Consider the following 10364-nt stretch of genomic DNA (forward strand, 5'->3'; position numbering starts at 1 on the left):
AGACAACACTTTGATCTTAAATTTCCAAAACAGAGACAAAATAGAGTTCTGTTGTTTACACCCCCAACCTAGTCTGTTGTGGCAACCCAAGTAAATGTGTACACCCTCCTCCCTCCTGATTTCCCAGCAAGACTGAGTGTGGAGCGGGGGAAGGGCGCCACTGGCCTTGGGGACCCAGATCTGACTATATCCTGGCTCAACTGGTCTCTCCACCTGCCCAATCTCCTCCCCACTGTGGGTAACATTTCTCCTTCTGAACACACCCAGGACTGGATTTCCCACAGAAACACCTTCAGCTCCCCTGCTCCACCTACCCTGCAGCAGCTGAACAAACTTCCTTGGCTTCATACCCAATGTGCTTTCAGTTATGACCCAGTTCAGGCTTTCTCAAACATTTATGCTCACTGCAAGGTCATTTCCTGGACTTCACTCCCAAAGAGCTTTCTTCACTAGGCCCCGGGGTGGAGATCCCACAGTTCACCTTTCTGGCAAACTTGTAGGTGGGGAGATCAGGTGAGGCAGTCCTGCCACATCCCTCAGCCAGGCCCCTCATGTACCAACACCCTGTGTAGTTGACAGTCCTGGTCCTGCCAGGAATTCCCTGCTGCCAAGTCTGACCCCATGGGTAGATCAGGAAACCTCCCAACTTAGATTAAAGTTGAGAAGTTATGCCATTTTGAAAGGGGAACTTTGTACTGAAGTCTGAGCTAGGCCTAGAGGCCTCTCGTAAAACACAGCAATATGGGCCCAGGCTCAAACACAAGGTCCTGCTGTAGTCACCTGTGCTTTTGACACACAGGTGAACAAAAGAAGGCTCAGGGAGAAGTGATTTATGGAAGGACACAGCACATAAGAGCAAAGGCTGCGGTCCCCCGTGCTGCTTTGTCTGAGCACAAGGGAACCCTCTTCTCCCTGACCTTTACTCACTCCACTTTCTTGTGACTCCAGCTGGTCCCTGGCATTTGCAGCTAATGATGAAGTTGTCTCAAGAGACTGTACAGCTTGGGGGGGTGGGGGAAGGGGAAATGAGGGGAAAGAGACCAGGGAACCGAGGCAGGAGGAGCCAGGAACCTGGGGGCGGGGCCTCTCCAGGAACCTGCACGCGGGTACCGTGTACCACCCGCAGCAGCAGCACCTTCCCTTCCTACTATCGGCTGAAGGCCCAGGTGAGCCCCAAGAAACAAAAGCCCTCGCTGAAACGAGCGGGCCCCAGTCTTCTTCCCTTTGAAATGGCCAAGTGCTTCAGACACAGATGGGTTGGTTAGCAGGTCCGTGAGTGAGTGCCAGCTGCCCGCCCCTGGACGCGGGAGTTTCTGCTAGCAGGCCAGTCCAGCATACTGCTGCGTACAGCCAGAGCGGGGATTGATGTGGGTCCTAGAGGCGGGCTAGTGCCCTTCCCAGGTCGGCTTCCGGAAGCATTAGGACTCCATAGGGAACAAGTGAGACTAACAGCTTGGACAGCTGTTGCAGACGCTGAAGACCCTAACTGGGAAAGGTGAGTCAATTCAGCAGGGAATCGCGCTGCTGGAATCAGGATCAGCGGCCCAGTTGGAGTTGCCCCTCCCCCATGTCAATTGACGAACACCTGGACCCAATTCCTGACAGCTTCATCCTGCAGCCACCGGTCTTCCACCCAGTAAGTAAGCTTACCAAAAAAAATGACTAATCAGCAAAATTCCAACTTGCAAGTCGGGCTTCCAGGGTTCTTGCCTATTCGATTCGCCTCTTCTGGGATAGATGGCTAGAAGAACGGAGGTGGATTGCTGTGAGGGACGCTAATGACTAAAGGCCCTTCTCCAAGCCTGAGGGAAGGGTGAGAAACCCTCCCAGTCAGGGATAGTGTGGATTCCTCTCTCCCTCCCCCTGTCCAAAGCCCAGGAGACTTTCTGAAGCCCCGCCCTGCTCTACAGAAGGCCAAACTCCCAGCAGGCACTACCACTAATGAGCACTAATTACTATTTTCCCCTGCTTGATCCTCTCCTCCTTAGAGGCCTCCATCAGCTCAGTTAATTAACACATTCTGCCAAGAGCCTGGGAACTGGAAGCCATAGGGCTGCCTGCCAAGCTGCCATGGCATGTAGAGATCCTGGCCTCTGGCACCTCCCGGGTGCCTGAGTAATGGGGCTGAAGCACCTGAAACCTGGGTCCCCACAGCCTGTTGCTTCACGAGCTAAGAACCACCACCTGGAGAGTTCCTTGGAGTGGTCTGGGCTCTCTGATTGCCACTGGGAGTTGACAAGCAACATGTAAAGGCTGACCCTGTGACAGTGCCCCAGTTTCACCTGCCAGCTTGTGGCATGCCCTCTGTGGAGCTCCTACTGTGCTCAGATAGGTGCCGAGCCTGCTGATGGGAAAGATAAGTTATCTTACAACAGTAGTCTTAACAGAAAACCAGCCAGCCAGCTCCTCTACACGCGGGGCCAAGGGCCAAGCCAGCACTGTGAGCTAAGGCTCTGAGAACTCAGAAGAGGGAAAGCAAAGGTGTCAGGATGGAGGAACTGGGAAAAGTGGAAGGGAGCAGAGGCAGCAAAAGTAGAGTTGAAAGTGTGAGCAAACTTTAGGAAGGCCAGACTCTTTCCTCTGTGTGAGGAAAGATGGGCCCTAGGAGACGGTCCTGCGTCCTTAGTCACCGTTAGGTATCTCTGAAGAGAGTCCACATCAGGGTCAGCTGGCTCCCAACTTCTCCATTCTTTTTCCTCTTAGCTCCTAAAGTCCTAAACCAGTCCTCAGCAGCATCCTTCCCAGGTGGCATCCTGTGGGGCAACAAACCTCAGTGGGGGACACAGCAACCTGTTGTGCCTCAGCTCGTTGGTGCTCTGACAGGGCAGTGGAACTGGATTAGGATTCCTGGGCCATATAGCTTTGGCATGTCTGCCCAATAAAGGAGAGCTTTAGAAAGAATTGTGCTAGCTCACTGGAGTAACAACTTGATGGGATGTAGGATTGCCATGGAAACAAGTCTCTGGGCAAGTCTGTGAGATATTGTCTAGACCCCATTAATCAAGGTAATGAGAGTCACCCTGAGTGTGGGGTGGCCCCACTCCATGGGCTGAATCCTGGTCTGAATAAAAGGCGTGCATCTGGCTAAGCATTAGCTCTCATTGCAGCCTGCTTCCTGGCTGGATACGATGTGACCAGCTGCCTCAAGCGCCAGCTGCCATGCCTTCTGCCATGGTGGACTGGACCCTGGAACCATGAGGCAGAACAAACCCTCCCTTCCTTCCTTCCTTCAGTATCTTGTTACACCAATAAGACAAGTAACTCATCCAGGAATACTGGAGAGAAAACTGGTCCTTCCCTACAAGGACATTTTCTCTTGAGGGTGTATTAGTTACTTTTTCTTATTGCTGCAGAAAAAAATATATTACTTAGCAAAAGCAACTTAAGAAACATTTATTTTGGCTCACAGCTATAAAAAATCCGTCGTCCACCATGGCAGGGAAGATGGTAGGAGGTGACTACTGTCACAACTCCACAGTCACGAATCAAAGACCTGCCAGAGGTGATGGCACACACTCTTAATCACGGCCCAGAAGCAGACAGAGGCAGTCAGGTCTCTGAGTTCGGGGCCAGCCTGGTCTACAGAGTGAGTTACAGGATAGCCTTGGCTACAAAGAGACATCCTGTCTCTTTGGTGGGGTGAGGAGGGGACATGAATGTTTACACATCGTCTTTTTATTCAGTCTGGGATCCAGCCTATAAAAAGGTACTGCCTGCCCACGTTTAGGATGGGTGTTCAGCTTCAACTAACTTCTAAAAATCCTTCACAGATGTTCTCCAAAACATGTTCCCATGATATTTGTAATTTTCACCAAGCCAACCATCAAGATCAACTTGTGGGGACGCTGTTTTGCTGGTCTTTCATCTCTACCCACACCCACTCCTACCCATAAGTCCCGGTCCCACGTCCAGTTGGCATACCCGACTCCTCTTCCTTGCTCAGGTGATTCCTTATGGCACAACAATTTTCGGTGGCCTGTATGCAGGCAAGATGGTCATGCTGCAGGGTGTGGTCCCTCTACGTGCACAGAGGTAAGGCGGGACTGTCTAGGACTCTCAGTAGAGCCCAAATTTAGGGACATCAATCTGGAGTTCCTCTCTACCTTTAGGATTTCCGTGGGCACTCAAAACCTCACACCACCCCTACCAGGTTTCAGGTGGACTTCCAGTGTGGGTGCTGCCTGCATCCCCGGCCAGATATTGCCTTCCACTTCAACCCTCGCTTCTACACTGTCAAGCCCCATGTCATCTGCAACACCCTCCAAAGTGGACTCTGGCAAAAAGAGGTCCGGTGGCCAGGCATCGCCCTGCAGAGAGGGGCTAGCTTCCTCATCCTCTTTCTCTTCGATAATGAAGAGGTGAAGGTGAGTGGAAAGGTTGTGTGTCAGGCAGTCTGGAGCTGGCACCCTACTCCACTCCTCCTTGTCCAATTTTCCATGGCACTGTGATAAACGGCCCTGTGGAGAGGGGGACAGGACTGCTCTGGGCCTGTGTAGCAATAAGAAAATGCAAAAGTCCCTCGATCTAGTAGGGAGAGGGATCCAGTGTGTGGTCAGAACAAGCACTTAGAAGTTCCATGCTTGGTAGCAGGCGCTATGCTAAACCCTATTTGTGAAATGCCCATTAAATCTTCTTCCCCACAAGGCCTGAGGTAGATATTGTCACAATTCCCTTACAGCCAGGGCAGCAGGAGACAGGGAGTGAGAACTTAATGCTCAGGTCTTGCCCCCTGATATGATCCTAACAGAAAGATAATGAGACCTTCAGATGGCTCTGCAGGACAAGGCAGCTGGTGGAAGGAAGCCCCCTAATGGACAAAAATTATCCCCCAACTTCCTGAGCCTTGATTTCCTTGCTATGGATAGGAGGAGGGGAAGGATGCTGGTGATGATGATGATGATGATGGTGATGATGATGATAGGAATGATAATGATGATAATGATAGTGATGATGGTATTGGTGGTGCTGTCAGTGGTAGTAGCAATGACAATGGCAACAACTCAGACTGGCTAAGAAAAGCTTTGTCATAGGTGAAGTGGACATGGACAGTGCTCTGGTCCCAGGATCAGCTTTACCACCTATCAGCTCCACCACACTGGGCAGATTATATAAGTTTATCTGTACAATGCACCTGCCTTACAAAGCTTGGAAAAAGAATAAGTAAGATCTTAGGAGGCATGCTTGCCAGTGCCTGGGATGGATTGTGCATACAGTGTATAGCGTACTGCTCTTCAGCTGTGGTGTTTGCTTCCTCAGGTGAGTGTAAATGGACAGCACTTTCTTCACTACCGCTACCGGCTCCCACTGTCACGGGTAGATACACTGGCTATATCTGGTGACATCTTGGTAAAGGCTGTTGGATTCCTGAACGTAAATGTAAGTTCCCTTGGAGGGAAAACTGGGTCAGCAGTGTCCTCTGACAGCCCCTGGTCTTCGCAGGTCTGGGGCTCAGTCACTTACCCTAGATAGAGATGTAGGAAGGTCCTGTATACCTGGAATAAACAAGAGAAAGAAATGCAAAAGCATGTCAGAAGTGAGTGGGATGAGGAAGAAGAGAAGGTGACCACAGTAAGGAGCCCAGGAGCCATGGACAGGAATCTTTCCTGGTGGCAGAGTCTGCTGGGCACTGGGGGGCAAAGGACTTGGCACATCACTGCCTATGCAAGCTGCACTTTGATAGATGAATCTTATCAATCTGATTAACTTATTCAAAATACAGCTAAATACGAGGGTCAGAGGTAGCGCAATGCCCTGGCGAACACAGGGCCTCGGTCCAATCCCCAGTACTGCAAGTACAGTCCTGGATTGACTCAGTGAACTTGAGCTGGGGTCAAGAGTAGGAATGTTCAACACAGCAGCTTTAAAAGGTTGTGTGGGAAGCAGTCAGGGGCTTGCAGCGGTTCCAAAGCTGGCAGCTCACTTTCTTTCTTTTTTTCTTTATCTTTATGTTATGTGTATGAGTGGTTTTGCCTGTGTGTATATATGTGCACCATGTGTGTGTGTCTGGTGTTCATGGAAGCCAGAGGAAGGCATCCAATTCACTGAAACTGTGGGTGCTGAGAACCAAACCTGGGTCCTTTAGAGGAGCAACCACTGAAACATCTCTCCAGATCTTTTTCTTTCTTTCTTTCTTAACAGCCATTTGTGGAGGGTAGCCGAGAGTATCCAGTTGGATATGTGAGTTTCTTTCTTTGATTTTTTTTATTACATTTATTTATTTATTTATTTATTTATTTTGTGTATGTAAATGCATAGTGTGTCTGTGTGTGCACAGTGGGGGAAGCATGCACGTCTGGAGGTCAGAGAACAATCTGCAGGAGTTTCCTTCCACTGTGTGAGTCTAGGGTTGGACTCAGTCATCAAGTTTGATGGCTCCTTAGCCCAGATATCTGAATCTCTTGGGAGCAAGGCTGGACACATAGAAGCCAGCTGGCCCTCTCTCCTTCCCGCATATGCTTGCACAAGGCTCAGCTGACCCCTCCCTCACTGCCGCAGTTGCCAGGAATATGCTTTGGCTCCCTTGAGCCACATGAGGAGCCTGGCTTTGCCTTTCCCCTCCTATCTCCAAGGCATGCTTGGGAAGACGGGTGGAGGTAACTGACTACCCGGAAGGACCCATGGTTCCCACTGGGAGATCATGTCTGCTGAGCTTTAGGTCCTCAGATCAACCCTGCAGGATGGCTATGGTTGATGCCACAGGACAACACGGGAAGCTGAGGCCCATGACCTTGCTGGAGGTATAGGATGACAGCACCACTGTCCTCCATCTCCTCCCTACTACTCTGAGATGAGGGATATCTTAGGACTCAAAGAATCCCCCACTGGGAGCCCAATGCTCACCTACTGCTGGGAGAGGCACAAACTCCTTATGTTCCCCAGATGCAGGCAAAGTAGCAAGACCTTTCCTTTTCCCAGGCAAACACCAACACCCTCCCCTGCTTCTTTCTCTCCTGCAGCCCTTCCTGCTGTATAGCCCCAGGCTGGTAAGTAACCCTCGATCCAGGTCTCTCCTGAAGGTCAAGTTCTATCTCACTTCCATTTCCCTTCCTTTGTGGAAAACTGCAGCAGTGGGAGGAAGAAGCCGCTCCTGGCTGAACTACAGTTTCATCTCACCCTCTTCACTTGCCACTCCATGACTGCCCAGTACCAATCATCAGGCTAGGGAAACCATGCAGCCCCAGACCTATTGCTCATAGGTGTCAGGATGACAAACCATGTATACCTGCTACATACAGTTTAGACCACTTTTGTGGAATAAGGCCTAAGGAACGGTGAACAGCCTGGAGGGGCCTGAAGATGCTCTCAGCAGGCCTATAGCTTGTGCTTAATACATGGGCAGGGCTGAGTCTCCTGGCTGCAAGCCTACAGAGAACTCACCTGGTGTACCTAGGTCCCTGGGGGTATCCTGCTGATGAGGGACCCTGACACCCTAATAGTCACCATCTCAGTCCTCTCCTATTTCTGTCAGGAGGTGCCCTGCTCACGAGCTCTTCCTCGGGGTCTCTGGCCTGGGCAAGTCATTGTAGTTCGAGGACTGGTCTTGAAAGAGCCAAAAGAGTAAGTATTTAATTAAAGGGGGGGCAGTCCCACCATTTACCCACTCTTGCAGCAGAGCAAAGAGAAGTAAGTTAGCCCAGGTTGCAGAGCTTATGAATAGGGTTGGGGTCGGGCACAGCAGCCCCTGTGGCAGAGCTGCTTTCCTGTCAGGTAAATTAGCTTCACATCACAAGTCCTAGAAAAGAGCTTTTACAGCTAAGACCCAAAAAGGTAATCATGGCCTCCTACTCTGTCACAGTGCTAGGTTCAGTAAACAGCCAAGCTATCTAGAAAAGAGGTGTTTGGGCACCAGCATCTCGCTTCTCCTCCAGTGGTCACTCAAACAAAGACCTGCAGCTTAAATCTGTTTAGACTAGATGCTCCAGTGTTCCCTAATATCACACCCACACAGGTAATTAAAAAGACATAGATGCTATGTCCTGTAATAATACTGTCTAAGCAGAGTACCGTCTTCATATTCATTTACTGCACACTTTACCTGTTCTTTCATTTCATTCTAGCAGCCCCATGAGATGAGAACAGCACTCATCCTCCCTAATTTACAGTTGAGGAAGCACACAGAGATTCAGTGACTTGCCCAAGTCCATGGGACTAGAAAGCCACAGAGCACAAGCCCCTGCAGCCTGACCCTTACCACTAGCTCTTTGCAAAAGCCACAATCTGACACATACCAATAAATGTTAACTGCTGCCATGGTCACAGCCATTTCCATTTCCAGGGGAATAAACTGAGGCTTAGGGTAGGCAATTATTCCACCTGCATATAGTCATGGATCCAAGTATGATAGTCAGGTGCTGTCTATACCTCTACACTGTTATATGTCTAAGTGTTCTGCCCAGAGCCTGACAAACAACCTTAATTGTTAGAAGTTAGCCAGTCTTAACAGTGGCTCTCCTGCCTCAACCCTTTCGCTTCAGAGATACAATGGCCTGAAAGTGACAGAGGCTGATCCACCTCTCTGCCTGCTTCCTGTAGTTTCACCCTGAGCCTGAGAGATGGGGCCACCCATGTTCCTGTGACACTCAGGGCTTCCTTCACAGACAGAACACTGGCCTGGGTCTCCTCCTGGGGCCGAAAGAAGCTGATCTCAGCCCCTTTCCTCTTTCACCCCCAGCGATTCTTCGAGGTAAGTCTGAGCTGAGTACTCACAGCTCTCCTTGAGCCCATTTCCGTAATGATCTGGGAGACTATGGGCTGGATTCTGGGAAGAGTGAGCAGGCCAATACTCTGGGGCTAGGAAATTAGAACCAGCTCTGCAGAGATAATGTTCTGATACTGGCCTTCAGTCCTCTATGCTCATGCCAGAGATCCTGTGCCCAGAAACACAGGCATAATGAATGCAGGTGAGGCATTGTCTGTATATGCTCTCCTAAGTTTCTAAAGGCCGGGAGTGATGTACACCATTACTATGTACACCTATAATCTAGCCCTTGGAAAATAGAGGCAGAAGGATCAGGAGTTCAAGGCTAGTCTCAGCTATATAGGAAGCTTGAGGCCAGCCTGAGCTACATGAGACCCAGTCTCAAGCTCTCTTTATGGCTCTAGTATGTACCTATGGTTGAGACTATTTCCAGGTGGAAAGCAATGTTGCAGATGGTGAACTTTAACTCCTAGACCTGTCTGTTTCTGATAATCATGTCCCCTCAGTGAAGGAGGAACCCTACAGTAGTACACCAGGAAAGGTCTGTCTGGAAGCCAATCAAGCTATTCTTCCCAGGTACTGCTTCTGTGCCAAGAGGGAGGGCTGAAGCTGGCACTCAATGGGCAGGGGCTGGGGGCCACCAGCCTGGACCAGAAAGCCCTGGAGCAGCTTCGGGAGCTCAGGATCAGTGGAAGTGTCCATCTCTACTGTGTCCACTACTAAAAAGGCTCCGAGGACACCCCAGCCAGAGAAGAGAAAAGGTGGCTGCAACCAGGGCTCCATGGTTATAGCCCCACTCTGCTGTTCTCATGGGAGAAATTGCCCTGGCATCACTGTGTCAGGCCTAGTTCACATCTGGGTCACAAGCCTGAATCTAAAAGGACACGGGCACACACAGACACACTGCATTTTAATTTATCAATTCTGAAAATAAGGGCCCAGGTCAATGTGTCACTGCACCCATCTTCCACATTCAAATTCTATTGTGGTCTTCATTCCAAATATTCCATGGGGACATGGGCTGAAACCCTATCTGGGCCCAGCCTCTAAGAAGGCAAATAGAGTGCGAACAAGAGGAGCCCCAAATCTGTGATCAGCACACGCCATCTACACTCACCTTTCATCTACACTCCTTTTATCCACAGTCACTCACTAGTTTGTGAAGCCTTTGCCCAACATGAGCAAATATCACAGCTGCTCTCACGGCTTTGGCCAAAAGGAACCAGCCACATCCCAGAAATCACACTGATGATGGGTCCACATTTTGGCCACCCAACCATGTAAACACCAATAATCTCTCATAAGATTATAATATAGTCTGGGTGGGCCAGAGATTATTCAGTCTATGTTTCTATAATATACCCTGCAATGTCCACACAATGGCAAAATGGTTGAATAATGCATTTCTCAGAATTTGTCCTTGTCATGAAGTAATACATGACTATCCAGCAGAGTTGGTAGACCAGGAAAAAAACAGAATCTGTAGAGTGTTTGAATGGGACTACTCCTGGAAATAAAGTCTGGGTTCTCCTTCGAATGGTCTTAAGACTCTGTCTCTTGGGAATGCCTCTGTAATCCCATCTACCTGCCCAGTGCTGTGGCATGTCACGGGTAGACGCTGATGATGAAGGATTTGCTGTGTTATGTTACACTCTAAGCAGAGAGC

General features: G+C 49.9%; 1 protein-coding gene across 3 annotated transcripts; it reads left to right on the forward strand.

The window, feature by feature from the left end:
- The first annotated feature begins 1530 nt into the window (after positions 1-1530).
- Lgals12 (galectin 12) lies at positions 1531-10150 on the forward strand. Of its 3 annotated transcripts, none has more exons than XM_028771248.1 (9): positions 1531-1636; positions 3944-4032; positions 4151-4364; positions 5257-5376; positions 6139-6177; positions 6957-6983; positions 7469-7557; positions 8533-8683; positions 9275-10150. In XM_028771248.1, the coding sequence occupies exons 1-9, from the start codon at positions 1568-1570 to the stop codon at positions 9419-9421; spliced, it is 945 nt and encodes a 314-aa protein (XP_028627081.1). In that variant the 5' UTR covers positions 1531-1567; the 3' UTR covers positions 9422-10150. The 3 variants fall into 3 exon arrangements, with proteins under 3 accessions (XP_028627081.1, XP_028627083.1, XP_028627082.1); XM_028771250.1 differs by having other exon boundaries at positions 3944-4029; positions 4145-4364; XM_028771249.1 differs by lacking the exon at positions 6957-6983.
- Positions 10151-10364: the final 214 nt, after the last annotated feature.

The sequence above is a fragment of the Grammomys surdaster genome, unplaced genomic scaffold (assembly GCF_004785775.1).
Source record: "Grammomys surdaster isolate TR1022 unplaced genomic scaffold, NIH_TR_1.0 205, whole genome shotgun sequence".
Taxonomy (NCBI): Eukaryota; Metazoa; Chordata; class Mammalia; order Rodentia; family Muridae; genus Grammomys; species Grammomys surdaster.